The sequence below is a fragment of the Ipomoea triloba genome, chromosome 9 (genome assembly GCF_003576645.1).
Source record: "Ipomoea triloba cultivar NCNSP0323 chromosome 9, ASM357664v1".
In the NCBI taxonomy this organism is placed as follows: Eukaryota; Viridiplantae; Streptophyta; class Magnoliopsida; order Solanales; family Convolvulaceae; genus Ipomoea; species Ipomoea triloba.
Window position 1 is genome coordinate 25,909,935 of NC_044924.1, and position 22,622 is coordinate 25,932,556.

The 22,622-nt window shown below is 36.5% G+C and overlaps 2 protein-coding genes across 3 annotated transcripts; one reads left to right on the forward strand and one right to left on the reverse strand.

Annotated features, from left to right (window-relative positions):
* Window positions 1–1,279: 1,279 nt before the first annotated feature.
* LOC116029980 lies at window positions 1,280–3,788 on the forward strand. Of its 2 annotated transcripts, none has more exons than XM_031272046.1 (6): window positions 1,280–1,432; window positions 1,795–1,959; window positions 2,510–2,584; window positions 2,688–2,813; window positions 2,902–2,979; window positions 3,485–3,788. In XM_031272046.1, the coding sequence occupies exons 1-6, from the start codon at window positions 1,351–1,353 to the stop codon at window positions 3,562–3,564; spliced, it is 606 nt and encodes a 201-aa protein (XP_031127906.1). In that variant the 5' UTR covers window positions 1,280–1,350; the 3' UTR covers window positions 3,565–3,788. The 2 variants fall into 2 exon arrangements, with proteins under 2 accessions (XP_031127906.1, XP_031127907.1); XM_031272047.1 differs by having other exon boundaries at window positions 3,488–3,788.
* On the reverse strand, window positions 1,722–6,691 carry LOC116029979 (probable ribose-5-phosphate isomerase 3, chloroplastic). The gene is made up of 2 exons (XM_031272045.1): window positions 5,700–6,691; window positions 1,722–1,942 (listed from the first exon to the last, which is right to left on the reverse strand). Exon 1 carries the CDS (start codon window positions 6,570–6,572, stop codon window positions 5,706–5,708), a length of 867 nt encoding a protein of 288 aa, XP_031127905.1. The 5' UTR covers window positions 6,573–6,691; the 3' UTR covers window positions 1,722–1,942; window positions 5,700–5,705.
* Window positions 6,692–22,622: the final 15,931 nt, after the last annotated feature.

Genomic DNA, 22,622 nt, shown 5'->3' on the forward strand with positions numbered 1-22,622 from the left:
CAAGAGTATGTGTACATGTAAATTAACTTCTTTAGAGATCCATTCAATCTACCTTATATATTCTTATAAGTTACAACCAACCATCAATAATCCTATAATAATAATTATTATTGTGTTTAATCATCCTATCAAATAATGTGCATTCAGTACACAAATAATGTACTTTTAGTATATTAAAAATGTACATTGTATTCAAGGAAAATACATTATTTGAGTATTGAAAATACATTATTTTGTATAATGTACATTCAACACACAAATAATGTACTTTTAATATATTAAAATTAACTATTTGTTATGATCCACACATTAATTTGCTTTAATCCTACGAATACAGCATTGTTTCTCAAATCTAATCCGCATGAATGACTCGCAATCATTATTGCATGGACCACGGTTCACATAGCTGCGTGGACCATAAATAAAAAGTATATTTTTTAATATTACTAAAAGTATATTATTTTTGTACATAAAGTACATCATTTTGGAGTACATTATTTTTGTACTGAATGTACATTATTTGATATATATTATCAAATAATGTACCTACAATACAAAAATAATGTACTTTTAGTATAATAAAAATATACTTTTTATTTTTGGTCCATGCAATAATTTGCCAATGACTCGTGTCTAATATGTAGTTTTAACAATGATCCATATCTATGATGATTTAAAAAAAAATAATAAAAAAAAAGAAAAAAAAGCTTCAAGTGAAACATTTTATTGTTTCGAATATTTTACTCTTTGTCCCACATTTTATTTAAGTACCCTACGATAACGTTTGGTTAGACACTTTTGGAACTCGAAAACCCATAGTACTAATTTTTTGATTCGTATTCCGATTTTAATTCTCATATCCTAACCAAACGCCCCCTAATTTATTCATGTAAGATACAATGAAAAAAAAAATACTCCTTTTGTCACATTTAATCTGTCATACTTACTATTTATTGGTCAAACAAATTCTTCATCTTTTATTTATTTATTTATTTATTATTTTTTTATTTATTTTTAAATTTAATTTTTTTTGTGTTTAATAGTACTTTTAGTGTAGTTTCTAAGTATATATAAATTTTGTATATTAATACTAAATTTAATATTATGAAAAATTGAATTAAAAATAACTTCAATCAAACCTCGTTAACCGAACTACACCCACCTATAAAATGGGACTGAGAGAGTATTTGATAATAATCTTTAAACGTGCCTTGACTACCCAAATCTACTTTTATTCAAATGTACAACAGAGGGGTTGGTTTCCCCCATTAGGCAATTATTATATATACCCTAATGGACACAACCATATCTATTCACTTAAACTCCCAAACTACCCACAAATCTTGAAAGATGGTACCTTCAAACTTGAAGAGTTTTCTAGCTGTTGCTTTGCTCTTGTTGCCAATAGCTGCAAGAGGGGATTATGAATATGGTATACCTCCCTATTATCTCCCCATTCTTTCTTCTAACTCTTTTTCAAGTTACAGAAGTCGTACCATGGCTATGCTTGGCATAACTAGCTTAAAAGCTAATAGCTACTAGCTTATTTTGAAACGTTACTTAAAATAGCATTTCAAAATAAGTTCTTATTTTAAGCTGTATATATTTTACCAAACAAAACTTATAGCTTATTTGTAGTACCAAATAAAGCCCATATAGACGTATAGTAAAGGGTAAGTCTTCTATGAAACCATCTAACAGATCTTTATTTGCGAGACAGGTTAGATCAAGATGGAAATATAATTATATAAAATTATAGATATATGCAGTTATGTGTATGTTTTTGGTATGCAGAACAAGAGATATGCACAGAGGTGAACTGTGGAAAGGGAAATTGCAGGGAAGATAGAGGATACAGCTACAACTTCAGGTGCAGGTGCGATGATGGTTGGAAACGCACCACAATAAAGAATACTAACGAAGATGATTTCCAGTTCCTGCCCTGCATAATTCCTGAATGTAAGTTTTTCGTCGAGCATAGTATATATAAATAATAAGCAGGTCAAAGTGAACTTTTAAAAGGTGCAATTAAGTACTTCAACTTATTAAAATCAATCAAAAAGATTCAATTTACCGATAACTAGCAGGTTACCGGTAAGCATATTGTTGTTGACCGCCATCATTAATAATAACCTAGGAAAAAATCAACTACCGACGACCGGTCGCCAGTCGCCTGGAGAAGGGCGACCATCGTTGCCTTCTTCAACTGAGGAAGAAGGCTACCGACATCGCCTTCTTCTTGGACAAGGTGACCGGCACCGGATTTAATTGTCTGAACATTTAATTACCGGATATTACTGTTGGGTGACCAATAACTGAGCCTGAATGCATCAAAATAACAAGTTTATGTGTTTAATTGAACTTTCTTAAAGTTCACTCTTTCGTATAACGTTTAAGGGTCTATTTGACCCTTTTCCCTAATTCAATTCATATAATACTGAAAGACAATTATTCCTAAACCAAGAAACCACAAGTCTCCTAACCAGTTTTCTATTGATTACTTATGCAGGTACCCTTGATTACTCTTGCATGCCAACACCTCCTCCACCTCCACCCCCTCCATTCAACTCTTCTGCCTTCGACCGTAATCCCCAAACACCTAAACAATTTGCTGCTGCAATTCTAACCTATAACTTCTGCACTTTGGTTAACATCATTTTCCTTCTTTTTTGTTTTGTTTTTTTCAGCTTGCTATGGGGTTTACTGTGGGGAAGGAGCATGCATAAAGAATACAGACTTCACACATATCTGCCAGTGCAACTATGGCTACAACAACATCCTAGGCATCCCCATTTTTCCTTGCTTCAGACCATGTAAGAACAAAAACCACAAAAGATGTATCAAAATCTGTTCTTTATACACATAGATATGACTAAACACACTATGGTTTCTGTTCTCAAGGTGCCCTTGGATCAGATTGTTCAAGGCTCGGGATCAAGATCACAAATGACACCTATAGATCGCCATTTGATAATCAAGGTGAGGCTTCTAACAATTGGAATACATAGAACTATATTTATGATACAAAGGCATCATGAATCTGATATCATGTAAAGGGTAACCACAAAAAAGCACAGATAATATTAAGTATTTTTCAAATAGTAATCACAAATAAACTCTGAATATGAATCAGTATAACCACTCAAAGGGCATAATAGAAATTATTACGAACCAAAGTCAATATATGCAAAGTTATAAACAGTTAGATTAGTAGCTATGAAGGTGATGGTTCTATAGACATAACTAAAGTAATCAAAGTTTCAAAATCCATTATTTTTCTTAGGAATGAACAAAAATGCTGAGGAACTTTAGTCTCTTTACCAGTTCGATCAAGCTCAACTCAACTATCTGAAGCTTATTAGAAGTCAGCTCTAATCCTAGGATTTTCTCGGTTATGGTTTCAGTAGAGTTCATAGGGAGCTAAATCTTAAAAAACCATAAGGAACTATCAGTCATGTAAAGACATTCCTTTTCTTTATATTAGCAGCTAAATCAATTCTGCCGAGGAAGTCGCACTGGATAGCTGTACTGCTGGCCTCGGCCGGTTTGGCTTTGTGGAAGTAGATCCCAAATAACGTTGAGAAGCTTTATCACGTAATAACTGATTTGCAGTGTTGCACCTGTGTTGTTGGCTCAGATAGGTATATACCACAGATTCAGTTTGTATTAATAAATATGAACAATATGTATGTGGTAAGTAGATTCTTGTATGCAAAATGGTTCAATAAAATGTAGCAGCTCTCAAATTTTACTAATGACATTGTTCTCATTCCGTACCCCTTCTTTCACTTCAAATTCTCTTTATACCATATATCCGCTACTAATCAGACCCTTTTAGACTATTTAAGCACTATGATTCTTACTATACACATTGTCATATTCTCAAATATAGCTTTTGAGGAATGAAAACCCAATCAAATGATTAGACACTAAAAACTACAGGGGTTCTACTTAAGAATCTGGAATACCTAAATATTCCGTTTAACTTTGTAATATTAATTCAACTATCTACCTTCACCACCTCACCAGATGGTAGTATTGACTCAAGCCACACACACACACACACACACACATATATATGGTCCTCCCTAGTTAGTTATGTATTTGGTAAATCGAAAGAGCGGGATTGTTGAACACAGTTTATGAAGACTTTGCAATGAATGGCTTTTTGCAATAAGCAAGTTATCTAGCCTCATCGAAACATAATCTTTATAATCTGGTAAAACCTTTCTGTTCAGCTATACCCGCCTAACCAAAATAATGTTAGATTAGGTCATTCAGATTTCGGATGGCTATATGCCCTAAAATGTGCACTCTATTTAAGTGAATGTTGCTGAAAAACAAAAGGTTATGCCTGTCTATAGGGTTGTCTGTTTATGAATAGGTGCTTAAATTAACAATTATGTGTTTGTATATATATATATGTATTGTGTTTCTCCATTAGACACATAAAATTATAGTAATTATTGTAGTCTTTCAGTATTATAAACATTTTCTCATTCCTTGATTTTTCATCCCTCCGCCTAACTGGCGCGTGGCCTTTCGAACTTTCAAATTCAACAAATGTGTTGATAAGTGGTAACAAAATCTCCTCCACAGAAAATTACCTCCACGCTCCACCAATATGTCCACTCTAGAAACAAACCAACATTGTATTACCACTTAGGCTTTATTACCAACAAATTCATAACGCATCTATCATTTCTTGTAATGATTCCATGGTCCAAATGTCATCTGTAAATTAATGTACTTATAACCATGTTTGATGTCACAGAGATGCTAACATTCACAATAAAGCAATAGAAATGAAACCCTCAATCTTCAAAAGGATTTTGCTTGTGTCCTATTTCGGCTTGTAGCCTTGTATTTCCCCACCATATTTAGTGATATAAAGACACAAAAGAGCAGTTGAAATAATTTGTTCAACACAAGTATCATTGCACAGCCAGATATATCTGCAAACCAATACTATAAAACAAAGCTATTCTGCTTTATATTTCTGCTTTATATTTCTCTAAATGCAGGCACTTATCCAAGAAGAAAACTCAAGTGTCTGCCGTCAAACACTAGATCAAAACAATAACTTTACATACACAGTAAAAGAAATAAGAAATTCAGTGGCATAAAAGAGCACATTGTGAAAGCAAAAACTAAAGCAAGAACGGGGGGTCTTGGGGTAATTCCAACCAAGATGGCTAAGGATACAAACTTGCAACCACAAGGTCACGAGTTCGAATTTTGGTCGGTTATGAGTAACCTAGGCTGGTTACCTCCTTGTGGTCCTTTGCTGGCTAGGGTCACAAGGCGGGGTAATGGCTGCGGGTTTCCAAAAAAGAACGAGGAGTCTCTAAATGCAAAATGCTGATGAAATTTGAACTAAGCAAGCAGACTACCCAGAGGCCGAGGATCAGTAAAAAACACTAAACAAATTTTCTGATTAGTGCACTTTCTTGTTCTTTTAACTTTCACACTCTTATCTATAATCACATTATGATGCAAACCAATTAAGGAGTGATAGATAATTCAATTCACAATCAACCAAATTTTTTGTTTTTCTTTTATTCATACAGAGAGAATGTAAAGAACTCATTTAATTCAATAATCCATTTGAACTATGATGTACCAAAAGTTATACTACAACATGAACTTCCAAAAACAAAAAAATTGTAAAACAAGGCTAAAATGACTGGGATTCTCACCAATTTTCACTTGCTCTTCACACTCACTCCTTCCTTTCCAGCAATGATCACAGCAGTGGCCATATCCAAGAACAATCCGTGCTCGACCACACCTTCCAAGGCCGAAATCTCCTTCCCGGCGGCGCGTGAATCTTTAATGGGAGTCTTAAAGTACAAATCCACAATGTAATTGGAATTATCGGTGACATAAGGCTTACCGCCGTCCAATCTCAACTTGGCTTCGCAATCCAATTCTCTGAACATCTCCTGGAGGCGGAGGAGATTGTATTTCCAGCAGAATTGGACGACCTCGACGGGCATTGCGAGACCCGACCCGCCAAGCCCCGAGACGAGCTTCGTGTCGTCGACGACCACCACGAACTTGTCGGACGCGGCCTCCACCATTTTCTCGCGGAGGAGGGCGCCGCCGCGGCCCTTGACGAGGTCCAGATTCGGATCGACCTCGTCGGCGCCGTCGATCGCTAGGTCAAGCTTCGGATGATCATCGAGCGTGGAGAGCGGGATGTTGAGGGAGGCGGCCTGCTCCTGAGTGCGCTTGGAGGTCGGCACGCCGACGATGTCCGTGAGTTGGCCGGAGGAGATGAGCTCGCCGAGCTTGGCCACCACGAAGGCGGCGGTGGAGCCAGTCCCGAGGCCGAGGACCATCCCGCTCTTCACATAGTCCACCGCCTTGTCGGCGGCGAGCTTCTTGAGGTCGTCCTGCGTTAAGGCAGGGGGAGGGGAGGGGGCGGAGAAGGCTCTGAAAGTGGGGGCGCGGCGCACGCTGAGAGAGCTGCGCTGTGGCTGGCGCGGCGGCATAAGGGAGGCTCCGGCGGCGGAGGAGGCATTGCTGTGGCGGAGGGAGGAGGAAGAGATGAAGGATAAGGTGGCCATGGCGGAGGAGGAGATGAGAGGTGAGAGTGGACTGGAGTCTTCACTCCTCTACTATGGGATTCGATCTAAAGACTAAAGATTGTGTTTTGGTGAAAGAGAGAGTGTTAGGTGATAGGTATTTTGGTCTTTTTAGAAACGTTTGTGTGGTTTGGTACTTTGGTTGGTTGGTGAGAATTCCATTACACTTTTGTTGTTTTTTTTTTTTTTTTTTTGCAAGCCACTTTTGTTGTTAATTATTAGATGGAGCACGTGGATAAGCTACGATTTTAACAATTAAAATTTATTTTATCTCTATGGCAAAAATTTTGTTCATACACTAGGTTTCCCGGTAAACAGACTATTGAGCATCTATAGCAGTTGAATTTTTACACGGTTTTTTAGATGATACTAGGAGAGGATGAGAGTTCAGGAAGTTGGTTTGTGTATAGAATGTTATGTAAAACACAACTGAGTACAAGGAATAATAATGAATATGTACAACAAGAAATCTTAACGCAAATACAACAGAACAACTAGAGTCCTAAAGTAATCACTGGACTAATACACCTCCTTAAGTAGACGGGGGACAAGGGACAACGCCTAGCTTGACACGAAGTTCGGCAAAACGCGGCCCTAGCAGCTGCTTAGTGAAGATATCAGCCACCTGATCCTTGGTTGAAAGAAAATTTACCTTAAGATCCTTGGTTGAAAGAAGCGCATTAAACTCAGCATCCATGGCAGCCCTCCAGGCAGAAGACTTAACAGCTTGAGAATAGCAAGTGGGAACTTTATCATCTACAGAGGCGACTAGAGCAGCAGGAGAAGGGCGTTGGGTGGATGTAGATGAACGCAAAGTCATACGATGAGAGCGTGGCAGCACTACACGACGACGACCACGCGCGCGACGAGGCGAAGCCACACGAGTACTCTCAACACCACCAGGGGCAACAATAGGCTCAATTGGAGAGGAATAAGAGGCAACCGGAACCACACCCCCAGTAGGAACAGGAGAAGATCCACCTAAAATAATGGAAGCAGGCATAGTAGCAATAGGCACCGAGGAACCAGAAACACTGGCCGAAGGCAATCCTGAACAACGACCACGAGTCAGCAACGGAGACACAAAACCTGCAAGGCTATGAAAAGGGAAAACAGACTCGTTAAAACAAACATGACGAGCAATGTAAACACGCCCAGAGACACGACCAAGACACCTATAACCACTGAACGAGGACGGATAACCAAGGAAGACACATGAAACAGACCTAAAATCAATCTTGTGTCGATTATAAGGCCTAAGACATAGAAAACATTCACAACCAAAGACCCGCAACATAGAATAATTCGAAGACTTGCGAAACAGCAGAGCATAAGGACTGACATTCTATGTGACAAGTGATGGCAGACGATTGATTAAATGAACTGCAGACTCAAACGCATAAGACCAATATCACTAAGGAACATGACTATGGGCTAACAAAGCAAGACCAGTCTCGACAATATGACGGTGTCGACGCTCAACCCTACCATTTTGCTCATGAGTATGAGGACAGGATTGACGGTGAACAATCCCGGCAGAAGTGAAAACCGCATGCAGCTTGCGATATTCACCCCCGAGATCAGACTGAATAGACTTAATAGAACACGAAAAGAATGAATTTCTCAACATACGCACAAAAATTGGCAAAAATGGAATAAATATCAGTCTTTAATTTCATCGGGTAAAACCAAATAAAGCGAGAAAAATCATCAACGAAGACCACGAAGTAACGAAAACCATCAACAGAGAGTACAAGGGCAGGACCCCAAATATCTGTGTACACAAGATCTAAAACAGAAGCACTAGAATGACTAATACGAGAAAGAGGGAAGCGCGCAGATTTCCCTAATTGACAAGCAGTACACAATTTATTAAACAAACTAAGAAACCCACTAACTGGACAAATGAAGAGTACTTGACGCAGGACGCGAGAGTGAGGATGCCCAAGGTGATTATGCCACGTCTGAGGAGATGCCCGAGCAGACAGGAACGCAACAGGCAACGACACAAGAAGCTGATACATCCCCCCATTACTAGGACCACTAAGAAGAACCTTACGAGTGCGCCGGTCCTTCACAACAAAATAGGTCGGGTGAAACTCAAAATAAACATCATTATCAGAAGTAAATTTATGAACAGATAATAAAGAGGCTTTTAGATGTGGAACATGCAAAATATTTGGTAGAGACAGTGACCGTAACGAAGAGGGAATGGAAAGAGGACCAGTATGAGAAATTGCCAAACCAGTACCGTCTCCAACTCGTAGAGCCTCGTCACCGCCATAAGGTTCAACCTCGTGCAGACCATCCAATTGGGGTGTGGCGTGAGCAGTAGCTCTAGTATCTGGGTACCAAACATTAGAAAATGGGGCATTATTAAAATCTGTAATAGGAGCTTGAGCAGCCATGTTCACACGTGGAGCCTGATTAACAGAGCCAAACTACCGCCTAAACCCCTGCTGGCCGAAAGACTGCTGCCCAGAATTAAATCCAGAACTTGCAAATTGCCGCCCACCATACTGCTGGCCGCCGGAAATAACCATGGACGACGTTGGGTCCACAAAGTGGCGATAGCAAGTCATGGCAGTGTGACCAGGAGCATTACACAACTGACACCGAACACCACCGCGACCTCCACGCTGCCCATGCCCTCGTTGTCCACGCTGCTGGCGACCTCGCTGACCACGGCCGCCCTCCTGCGACGCGCGACCAGCCGGAGACGAGTGAACGAACAAAGTAGGAGGTGGTTGAACGCCCATGGCAGCCTGCGGCAGTGCATCCTCTTGAGTGACGTATTGGTGAGCTAACGAATGTTTAACGGAAAAATGTGGGGGTGAGGCAATTATGTTTGCTACCTTGCTATAGTCAAGGGACCATTTCAGTGAAAATTTAATTATCAATTTGGTCATTGACTATAGCAAAATTACCAATTTGGTCTCAATTTTAACGAATGTTTAACGGCAAAATAACTGGAGGACCAAATTGGTTAAAATTTTCAAAGTTTAGGGACTTATTTGGGCACAAAAAATTATCGAGGACCAAATTGGTAATTTCATAATAGTTGAGGGACCATTTCGGTAATAAACTCTAAAAAATTCTATAGTAGATACCCAACCTAGCTGGCACCTAGGTTCAATGGGATAACTAAATTATAGAACGGAGCGTGTCACTGTGGGGGGTCTTGGACTTCCTACTATTCCTCGTTAAGAACAGTGGCTCCCGCACGAGGTTAGCATGTTGATGCCTTAATGATTCAATTGTCATCTGACATATGCTGTGTATGCAATGTCGATGGACATATGTTGAGTTGCGGGAAACTCAGGAAAGAATCACCTATGTGAGAGAGAAGTGAGGGTCGCTTCAAAAGAGAATTGAATAGGGCTCAATTCTTTAGAAACTCTTGCAGAACCAGGAATGGTGACCCATGACCAAAATGGGCACAGTCATGAGAACAGAGCATGGTTGGGAGGTTCCTGTGTGAGATATGTCATCATCTACACAAACGGCAGTCGGTTCAAAGACATCGTGTTCTACCGTACAGCCAATAGAGTAAATGTATCTTCACGAGGGAAGGTTCAAAGGGTAACACCTACCTATCCTATGCAGGGGTCGACCGTTGAACACAGTTGTTTCCGATTTCAAAACAGCCCCAAAAATCAATTTTCATTCATGTGGGGGATTGTTGAAAAAATAGCATAAAATGGCAATTTTAGTGGCTATTTTGTGGTACAAAACAGGAGTTAAAAGTCTGATTCATTTATCAGATTGATGCCATGAGTAATTGCTATTTAATCTTCAACTCCTATATATTTCGTTGGTAGAAGCAGCAGATTTACATACACAAAAAAAAAATAACGAAATTGTTTTCTCTCTCAAAACTCTACTTCTACTCTTTTCTCTAAACTGTGTTCATCCCTTTGCTCTAGTTCGCTGGGTTCATCAGTTTGGGTGCTCAAACTGTGAATCGTAACATGTTTTATTCTGGGAAACCTAGGCTACAACGTTCCTAGCACTTTTGGGAAGTAGCAAATAAGGTTTTAAGGAAAGAGTGATTCGCTCGACTCATGTTAACCCTTCCCAGATTATCCTTTTCGTTCTTATCCTTGTAATTATCCAAGAAATATTATTTTCGTAGTAATATTTCTTAACAAATTGCTCAATGAGTATGGCAAAAACACCACACTATATAGGCGACATACCAAACCCGATTCTATATATTCATAGAACATGGTGGAAGTATCATCATTGCACAAGTTAATAAGCTTAATAAGAGAGATAAGCACAAAATGTAAGTCATATACATTACCAATCACCATTCAATGATAAAGGGGCAAAAGAAAAATTCACTATTGATACTTGAGCTCAATAACAACAACATTTAAAATGTTACCAAGCCATGAGCCACATTTTCCAGTTTCCAGTTCTCAGCCAAGGAATTAGGCATTGAGGGACATTGATACACATACACTGATATAGGCATATAGTCATCATTCATCAAATATCAAATATCAAATTAAATAATAAAATGTTGTACGCTTTAATTAGAAATATTGAATAACAAAATAATGAATATATAGCCATATAGGTATTATAGGCAGTGAAGAACCAACTCCAGTGCTGGATGTGTTACACAACTCTGCAAGAAAAAAAAACAATTGTAAGTTAACATTAGGCAATAGTTTGAAAATAATATATTTTTGAGCAAATTGACATTTTGGTCCACTGACTATAGGGGTCCTGTTAATTGCAATCCACGACTTTCAAAACTGTTAATTTCGTATCAGAGAGACGGAGAGCAAACATGCATGTTCTTCCTCTACTCGCCGGAGAAGAAGGAAGAGGTGTGAAATGACTAAAATACCCTAATTATTTTAGGGTTTAGGATTTTCTGGCGGATTTGGCCGGTAATTTGGTCGGAGTGGCCGAAATTGATAAAAATTGAATAGTTAAGGTACGAAATTTACAGTTTTGAAAGTCGTGGATTGCAATTAACAGGACTCCTATAGTCAGTGGACCAAAATGACAATTTTCTCTATATTTTTAAAGAGGTTAAAGACTTAAAAGTATATACCTTTTTCAATCCTTTCAACATCATTTATATTTTCTTCAATAGAGATAGGTTGATTGGCTAACCTCAACCAATCCTGTGCCTCAACAATTTTAGGAGTTTGGGAACTCTTAAAGGCATCTAGTACCCTGCCACTGGTACTGAATGCATATTCTGTTACAATAGTAGAGATTGGAACATCAAGTATATCCCTTGTCATTTTAGACAACACAGGGAACCAATCAGAATTCAGCTTCCACCATCTGAGAAGGTCAAAAGAATCCTCCTCATCCACAATAACCTTAGACAAATACACTTCAAACTCAGTTTTTTTTCTGGCCAAATCCCCACTTTTTAATCTTTGCTTCTTAATCTGAGATTTCAATAAGGATTGAGGTCTCCCAATAGAAATAGAATCAGATATTGAAATAAATAGAGCATATTTGTCATATTGTTCATGAAGTCAAGTATATTTTTACCCAAATCAGTTTTAAATGAACTATCATGATCTTCATGCACTTCAAAGACTTCCTAAAATAACAATGCAGTATGAAACATCATATAGAAGGAGTTCCACCTTGTAGGAATATCAAGACACAAAGAATTCCTAGCTTTTAGCCCAATTAGATCTGCTAGGTCCCTAAACTTTTGTAGCCTAGGAAATGAGCTCCTCACATACCTAACAACATCCCTCACTTTTTTAACAGCACTGTCACAGTCTTTCAATCCATCATGTACCACCAAGTTAAGGATGTGAGCAATGTACCTCATGTGCAAATACTTACACCTAACAGTAGTACAACCCCAAGACAACAAGTTCTTTTCAAGAATCCTAGGGCAGTATCATTGCTGGGTAAATAGATATGAACAACTTCTTTAACTGTCACACTAAAAACTGATTTGAGACCCCAGTCTAAAGCCTTTGCAATATTTTCCGCCTTGTGTAAATATATAGGAACAAATGAAATTATTTTATTTTGGAGCTTCCACTCACTATCAATGAAATGTGCAATTATTCACATGTAATTTATTCTTTGGACTGAGGTCCAAGTATCAATGGTGATACTGACCCTATGACTGCTAGTCCTAAAAAACTTCTTCAAATTCACCCTCTCATCAGAAAAGATCTTGAAATGTCCCTATCGAATAGTCCACCTTAAAGGGATTTTAAACCTAGGATAACAAATTTCTTAAATCCTTGTCCCTCAGCAATCCTAAAAGGCAGTTCATCCACAATAATATCTCAACTAAGGCTCTCCTTATCAAGTCTTGATCAAACACCCAAGTTCCCAACACCCCTTCAGTGTCTTCACTACTTTCAGTTCCAGCAGAAGAAGGGGTAGGTTGGATTGTTAGCAGGGACTGCCTTGTACCCTCAGAGTGAGGATTTTTAAGGCAATTTAAGATGCGATTTCTTAGAGAAGAAGTCTCATGTTTCTTGGACTCACATGCAAACAACTTTGCATAATATAAACATTTTACTTTGATAACACATCCCTCATTGTTTTTTATTTTTTCAAAGTGATCCCATATAGGAGATCTGGTCTCAACCTCTTTCCTTTTCTTTGGAAGAGGTGAAGGCAAAGACTGCTGAGAAGTAGTTGTATCTACAGCTTGGGCTTCCACCTCAAGTTGATTTCCAAACAGACCACTAATACTTTCCATCTAAAAAGGGGAAAGTATTAGTGAATGAAATATCACTCATTCTCAATTCTCAAATCATCAACAATTAAGGACACAGGCATCAAGCATGCATATTAGCAAATAATTACTTAAACATACATAATTGATAGAAATCCAGAATCAGGCACTTGAGAATAGGTTATCATGTATAATCTAGATTTCAGTATTTCACAATTCACAATTACCATTTAGCAACTTAGCCACTTAGAGGCTTTATTTCGATTTAAGGGCCATATATCCATAAACTTATATGTTATAAAATCCAGATTCAGACTCTTATAAAAGCTCATCATGTATGGATTTTATTTAAAGGCTTCCACCATTTAAGGAGCCATTAAGGTAAAGTGGAGATCTCAAAGATTACATTTAAACTCAGAGACATATCACAAATCTGATATCAAAGTAAACTGGAGATCTCACATATTACATATAAACTCAAGGACATACATATAAACTCAGCCACTAAGGGGCATATCTGATATCAAAGTAAACTGGAAATATCTAAAAACATAATAATTCTCAATGATGGTTATATCCCTGGTTTTTGTCCGTTTTTTAAATGCTTACCTTCTTGTACATTATGTTCTTAATGTTGTACACTACATTTTAATGGACAAGAATGTCCAGCATATTCTATTATTGTTAAAGTTGACTAAAGAACTGTTAAAGTATACATTCATTTTCGGCCACCCATTTTCCTTCCATATTTCCCCTATTTCTTCCGCTATTTCTTATTTACCCAGGATCTGCAATTTCCCTATTTCCCCGACCTAATTCTTCCGCTTTTCCTTCCATATTTCCCCTAATCTTCCACTTTTCCTTCCCTTATTTCCCCTAATCTGCAATCCACGGTGTTTTCCCTCCTCCATCATTATCTGTTGATTCATATGAGGATTTACACGCTCAATAGCTGGAAGAAGAGCTGCAATCAACAGCATTCAATGATTATGAACATAAATTGCGCTCAACCAGTTAAGCCAAGGTAAACTCCTTAATATTTTTGTTTAATTTTATATAATTATATGTTGGTTGGTCGATTAAGAGTGGGTTTGATTCTTAACTTGTACTAAAAAGCAATAGGAAAATTAAAGGGAAACAATGTATTTTCTAATTTAAAATTTAAACTGAAATTTAGTAACGCAGTTATATTTATGTCTGTGTATGAACCTGGCGAGCGAGAAAAAGAGCGTGATATTGCATCCGGGGACTACGGCCGATATCACCGAGAACCACGACTGCCGCCCTACCTCTCTGCCTCGTCTTCGTCTGATTAGTATGTTTAATTTTGTTAATTTAGGATAATTGAGGAGATGGTTAAGTTAATGTTTAAAACATATATAAACATATTTTATTTAGTAGTGTATTTGTTTTACGTTTTGTAAATGCATGTAAAGAAACATTTGGGCAGTATGAATAATTCTGAAACAAAAGATTTTGTCAATTTGAATTGAGCAACGTAAATATTTAGGTAAAATTTTTCCAGTATTAGCAAATCTATCAAGTTCTCACTTCTTACCCTATAAACTCCACACTGATTCCCAATGGTATAACCAAGTACTCCCAATGGTTTTTCAGTATGCTCTGTTTTTCATTAATTATTACAGAACAATTGCAATACTATAGGATGTGGGTACTGATTTAAGTTTATCTGTTCATATACATTGTACCATTTCATTAATATGTAGGTTGTGGGTACCAATTGCAATATTCATGTAATCCTTTACTTGATACCTTATATCAGAATGATAGGACAAAGGTATGGATATCGACTTTAAATAAATAGCTGCCTTATAACAATACTGCCTTTTTTTCAGTTATGATGTTGTTTGTGGATACCTATTTTTTTAGTTGTTTATTATGTGTGTGTGTGTTTTTGATTCCCCAACCCATTTGTTCTATGCCCATCATTCCCAGGTAAGCACAAGAGCCAAATGACGGATACCTATTTTTTTAGTTGTTTATTATGTATGTGTGTGTGTTTTTGATTCCCCACCCCGTTTATTCTGTGCCCATCATTCCCAGGTAAGCACAAAAGCCAAATGATCAAAAGGATACTTAATTGATCTCTTTTAGTGTGTAGCTAAGCAGCTTTGTACTCAAACGGCTTAGATTAAGTATAGTAGGGGGTAAAAATGTAAAAACACTGGGATTATGTAAGCATTCTGGAAGGAAAATAGCATGATTTTGGGGAGGTTTATTTTGTAATGTCATTGTCATTGATGTGTTTAGATTTTTGTTTTGGATTCGGCCATTCATATCTTTGTGTCCATGTTTTATTTTTTTGCTATCGGTATTACATTATTCATGTTGGCCTACTGTCGACCTTTTGGTCCGTGAAGTGTGCATTCTTACAAATAAAACTGTCCATTTACTTTTGACTGTGTACTGTTTTGATTGCAGCTGCAAACTACTACAATGAAGGATCCTGCAAGGAATATTGTTCTTTTTACTTTTTTGTAGCCCATAGTTTAGGAAAGTTTTAGTTATTTATGTATTTTTGGACTTACCAATTCTGCAGAAACATGCAAAATGTGAAGATGCCAATTTGAATAGGGTTCGTGAGGACCTCCAGAACAAAGTTGATCTTCTGCGTAAGCAAACTGAAGTGAGTAGATTTTTTTGTGTGATAACTTTTCTGGTTTATGTAAATACATCTTATTCCATCTCTAATAATTGAAAACTGTAGAGCTATGATGACAAGGGGTCTGTTATTGATGCTGTTGTATGGCACGATGGTGAAGTATGGAGGGCTGATCTTGACACACAGAGTCTTCAGGATGAACCTGAATGTGGAAAGCTTGCCGATTTCCTTCCTCTAACAAATTATAGAATTGAACGGAAGCATGGAGTATTTAGAAAATTGGATGCTCTTACTTTTGTTTTAAACGTGTACAATGAAGGCAATATTCTCAGTATCGTAACGGATAGTTCTCCACATGCCACTCATGTTGCTGGTATTGCTGCAGCTTACCATCCAAAGGTAAGTTTTTTTAAAATCGCACCGGCATAAATCAACTATTCAACTAATGCTTATTCTGATGGTGACAAACTTATTGCTTGTGCAACACATGTTGACATTTGAAGGAACGTTTGCTAAAAGGAATTGCACCTGGAGCACAGTTGATATCATGTAAAATTGGCGATTTTCGCTTAGGTTCAATGGAAACTAGAACAGGATTGACTCGGGCTTTGATTGCAACTGTGGAGGTATGTGAGTATGTCTTTGCTGTTGTGCATTCATGGCATATTGTCCATTTACTTTTGAGTGTGCACTGTTTTTCATTTTTTTTTCTTTACAAATGTGCATTGCGCTTTTATGTTATTGTGTTCCAGAAATAGTTATTGTTTATTGCTGTAATCAATATAGAAACTGCCATAAATTTTGTTGATACAGGAGAAACATATAACAGAGATTTAATAGTCGTCGACGATACATTTGCCTATGCAGTTGCCTGTAATATTCCACATAATAATCTGGATCCAGAACCAAAATCAATAACAGAGTGCCAGAAGCGCCCTGACTGGTTGAAGTGGAAAGAGGCAATTGAGGCAGAGCTTAACTCGCTTAATAAAAGAAAAGTGTTTGGTCCCACCGTACTTACCCCAAAAGATGTTATCCCAGTAGGATCTAAGTGGGTATTCGTACGGAAGAGGAATGAAAACAATGAGGTGGTTAGATATAAAGCGAGATTGGTAGCTCAAGGGTTCACGCAGAGACCCGGAATTGATTTTGAACAGACATATTCTCCTGTTATTGATGGCATTTCATTCCGCTATTTAATATCACTGGCAGTAAACATGAAATTAGATATGCAGTTGATGGATGTAGTGACAGCTTACCTTTATGGGTCACAAGATGCTGATATATACATGAAAATACCCGAAGGTATTCAAAATCCCAATACAAGAGGGAAAATTCGAAACATGTATAGCATCAAACTTCAAAGGTCATTATATGGCTTGAAGCAATCGGGTAGAATGTGGTATAATCATTTGAGTGAATTCCTCCTGAAGAAGGGATATGTGAAAAATGATATTTGTCCTTGTATATTCATCAAGAAGTCATCTAATGGTTTTTGTATTATATCTGTCTATGTCGATGATATGAACATTATTGGGATAAACAAAGATATTATAGAAGCATGTTCATACTTAAAGGCAGAATTTGAAATGAAAGACTTGGGAAAAACCAAGTTTTGCCTCGGCCTGCAGATCGAGCATCTCCCCAGTGGAATTTTTATTCACCAAGTTAACTATGTTAATAAATTATTGGAGAAATTCTATATGGACAAATCTCATCCCCTTAGCACTCCCATGGTAGTCTGGTCCCTTGAAGCGGAGAAAGACCCATTTAGACCTAAGGAGGATAGTGAAAACATACTAGGACCTGAAGTTCCTTACTTGAGTGCTATTGGAACCTTGCTTTATCTGGCTAATTGCACTAGACCTGATATTGCTTTCTCAGTGAACTTACTTGCTAGATTTAGTGCCTCCCCAACCAGAAGACATTGGAGTGGAGTAAAGCATATCTTTAGATATCTCCAAGGGACAAAAGACCTTGGTCTTTATTTTGAAAATAACCAGGACATTACATTGATGGGATATTCAGACAATGCTAAATCTCAGACTGGTTATGTTTTCCTTTGTGGAGGTACTGCTATATCTTGGAGGTCCGTTAAGCAGACATTAGTTGCTACCTCATCTAATCACTCGGAAATAATTGCTTTATATGAAACCTCACGTGAATGTGTATGGTTGAGGTCATTGATACAGCATATCCATAGCTCATGTGGTACAATGAGCAAAGTTGATTCCCCCACTGTCCTATATGAGGACAATGCGGCATGTGTTGCACAGATGAATAGTGGGTACGTTAAAGGAGGCCTTACCAAACATATTGCTCCTAAATTCTTTTACCCACATGAACTCTAGAAGAGTGGTGAGATACTCATTGAAAAGGTTCGCTCTAGTGAAAATCTAGCAGATTTGTTCACTAAATCCTTGCCAACATCCACATTTGAGAAATTTGTTTATAAAATCGGGATGCGAAGGCTTGGAAGATTGTTGTCTTCAGGGGGAGCGATAAACGCTAAAAGTATAAATGAATAGATGGTCTTGGAGACCTTTAAAATCTCGAAGATGACGCCCGGAAGGCTTATGGTTGTACTCTTTTTCCCTTAACTAATTTTTTTCCCCATTGGGTTTTTATTAGGCTAAGGTTTTAATGAGGCAACGATGCAACACATCTTTTATACTGCATGTACTCTTTTCCTCGTCTAGGTTTTTCCCACAGGGTTTTTCTAGCGAGGTTTTTAACGAGGCATGAGTATAGTTATTTAATGGCCAAGGGGGAGTGTTATAAATGTTTTATTTGATGGTCATTAAATCTTAGGACTCTCCATTTGCCTTCCATTATTTCATTGTTTATGTTAAAGGAAATGAAAGGTTGTGAAATGTGTATATATTGATATGGATTGCTTAATGAATGGATGAGCTCTTGTGATCTTGTGTTATTGTTCTTCTTCTCCTTTTTCCCTTTTCTCTACACTATATTATCATATACATAATCTCCAAGCAATTACCGGGCAATCACCACACGAGAACTGAGCTAATCGACAAGCCAAATTACAACAGATAGTAATTATTTTTAAAAATGGAAATTTATTTATGAATAAATGAAATGATCCATTAAAGATGGAAGAAATCTTGACAAGAAAAAGGAAAAAAAATGTAAGGAAGAAATGGTCTACTATCACACGACATAAGCGTAGAATGACAGCCGCGAACAAGGTGAGAAATTTATTATTAAAGCAGAATTTGCCAGAAAAATGGATCTTTTTTTTTTCTTCAAAGTCATTAAAGGCGATAAATGAAATCCTAAAAATGAAAAAAAAATCATCACATTAGTTCCAAAAATGAGGTGTGATACTCTATTTAGTAGTGAATTACACAATAAACATTCTTTAAAATGATCAATCAACAGAGTTGGACTCAAGCACATTTTTGAATTCTTGATACATACTTCATAGTGTATTAATTTGAGTAGGGATGAGAGAATGTGCATATGCATGTTCAATATGCTAAGATTAAGTATATTCAATTAATTCACTACTAAAATGTCTTGTTTAAACTTTAATTTAAGTTTATTTTATTCTTTATTGACAAATTCATCCCATTTCAATAACCGTTGCATCTCATATCTAGGTATCAAATGAGCAGCAACATAATGCATGTGCAGTTGAATTGAGACAGTTGAAATCAAGTACTATGTATATCCATATATGAATATAAACTTATAAGGATATATCTCTAATTAGAAGAATATTACATTTAAACAAATTGCATTCATTTTCAAACACAAAAAAACTTGTAATACAACATCGAGTACCCTTTGCTTATTTGAAATTATAATGGAATATATTCATCTCAATGAATTTGAATTTATTGAGTTAATTTCAAATACGTACACAACAAAAATTCTACTTCAATATCTATGAAATTTCGAAAACTCAAAAAAAAAAACACATTATACCTATTTCAAAATAATTTACTAATTGAGTTTAGATATTGGGCACAAGTCTTCGCGCAAAGCGCGTAGAAAAAACTAGTCATTACATATAAACTCAAGGACTTATCTGATATCAAAGTAAGCTGAAGATCTCACATATTACATATAAACTCAGGGACATATATATCACATGTCTGATATCAAAGTAAATTGGAGATCTCACAAAGTACATATAAATTCAGGGACAACACTCACATAAAACTAGGATTTTCATAATTTTACAGAACCACAAATCAGATGACATAAAATATCACATAATGACATAAATCTATACTATTAATAAAAAAATTCTCAATTTTAACTTCCCGCCCAAAACAGTCCTATACAATTAAGGTTTGCGTAATATTGTAAACTATATAGTAATACAATTCTAATTCGTACTATAATTGTACATTAAAATGTGTTAATACAATTCCTAATAAAATATATTCTTCCATACTTTCATATTCGTAATATAAATATAGATTATAATTACTAATTGTAATAATACAGTACATATATTTCATGCAATGTAATCTATACTATTAATAAAAACAAAATTCTCAATTTTAACTTACCGCCCAAAACACTCCTATACAATTAAAGTTTGCGTAATATTGTAAAGTATATGGTAATACAATTCCTATTCGTACTACAATTGTACATTAAAATATGGTAATACAAATCCTAATAAAATATATATTCTTCCGTACTTTCCTATTTGTAATATAATTCTTGATTAAAATTACTACTCGTAATAATACAGTACATATATTTACTACAACATAATATATACTATTAATAAAAAAAAATCCTCAATTTTAACATCACACTCATAACACTCCTATACTGTTAGGGGTTGCGTAATTTATGCTATTAATAAAAATAAAATCATCAATTTTAACTTCCCGTCCAAAACACTCCTATACTATTAAGGTTTCCGTAATATTGGAAAATATAGTAATACAATGTCTATTCCTACTACAATTGTACATTCAAATATGATAATAAAATTCCTAATAAAATATTTTTTTCCCTACTTTCCTATTAGTAATACAATTCGAGATTAAAATTACTAATCGTAATAATACAGTACATATATTTTTCCTGCAATCTATACCATTAATAAAAACAATATCATCAATTTTAATTTCTCGCACAAAACACTTTTATACTATTAAGGTTTGTTTAATATTGTAAAATATTGTAATAAAATTCATATTCATACCACAATTGTACATTAAAATATGGTAATACAATTCTAATAAAATATATATTCTTCCCTACTTTCGTTTTCGTAATACAATTCTAGATTAAAATTACTAATCGTAATAATACAATACATATATTTCTTGCAACGTAATCTATACTATTAAGAAAAACAAAATCCTCAATTTTAACTTCCCACCCAAAACACTTCTATACAATTAAGGTTTGCGGAATATTGTAAAGTATATAGTAATACAATTCCTATTCGAACTAAAATTGTACATTAAAATATTGTAATATAATTCCTAATAAAATATATATTCTTCCCTACTTTCCTATTCGTAATACAATTCTATATTAAAATTACTAATCGTAATAATTCAGTACATATATTTTCTGCAACGTAATTTATACTATCGCTAATTCATAATTTTGAATAAAATACAGGCTGTTATTTGACTATTAAAATTTCTCTATAAATACCAATGTTGTAAAAATCGCGCCTAGGCGGCACCCGGCCGCGTCGAGGAAGGCTGGAATCGGCCTCCTCTGCAACCAGGCGCCTAGGTGGCCGCCTAGCAGTCTAGGCGGTGCCTAGACCGCCTAGCCGGCCACCTCGTCTCAGGCCCCAGCCCCCCCTCCCTTTTTTTTTCTTCGCTTCGCAAAATCGCAAAATGTAGAAGACGAAGCAGTCCGCCTCCGCCTCCGCAGATGAAGACGAAGCAGTCTCAACTCCACCGCCTTCGCAGACCGCAGGTCGCCTCGTCCCACACATTCGCCGGCCGCAACTCCGCAGACGAAGCAGTCCGAAGCAATCTCAACCCCAAGTGTTCTTAGTTGATCTGTTGTATTGAGAGTTGAAACACAAATCTGGTTCTCTATTGAAGTGTTGATCAGTCACAAGTGTTCTTTGTAGTGAGAATTTGAGAGTCGCAAGCAATTTGAGAGTAGCAAGCAAGTCGAATTTGAGAGACCCAAATCTGAGAGTTGCAAGCATTCAATTCTCTGTCTGCTAAGTCTGGTCTAGCTGAAAGGGATGGCTGGGATATGGTCAAATGGGTATCACGTGATGAAAGGCTGAAAGCTCACAAAGCTTTATTGGGAAAGGAAAGGAAATTATAAACAAAAAAATAATGGGCTAATGCATAATGACACTAAAGTCTAATGAGCAGTCAAAAAAGTTTTTTTTTATTAAAAAGGTATATAAATCGAGCGCCTAGCGTTTTTTTCAACCTTGATAAATACTCTCAAAAGCAAAGAAGAACAATTCTACTATTGATGATTGTCTATTCTTTTATGCTATTTCTCATATTTCTCATTGTTTAGTAATGGAGTCCAGAGAATATCAACGCTCTACGGCCAACCAACAAACACTCAAGTGCTTATTCCATTACTCCCAAGTGAATTTTTTTCTAATATAGTTATACTTACTGAATATCAAAATATAAATGTATCTCAAGATATCGCACGGGTCAAATATTCTTAATATATTATAACAAATCAATTACATGCATCGCACTGGTGAAAATACTAGTATAAATAATAC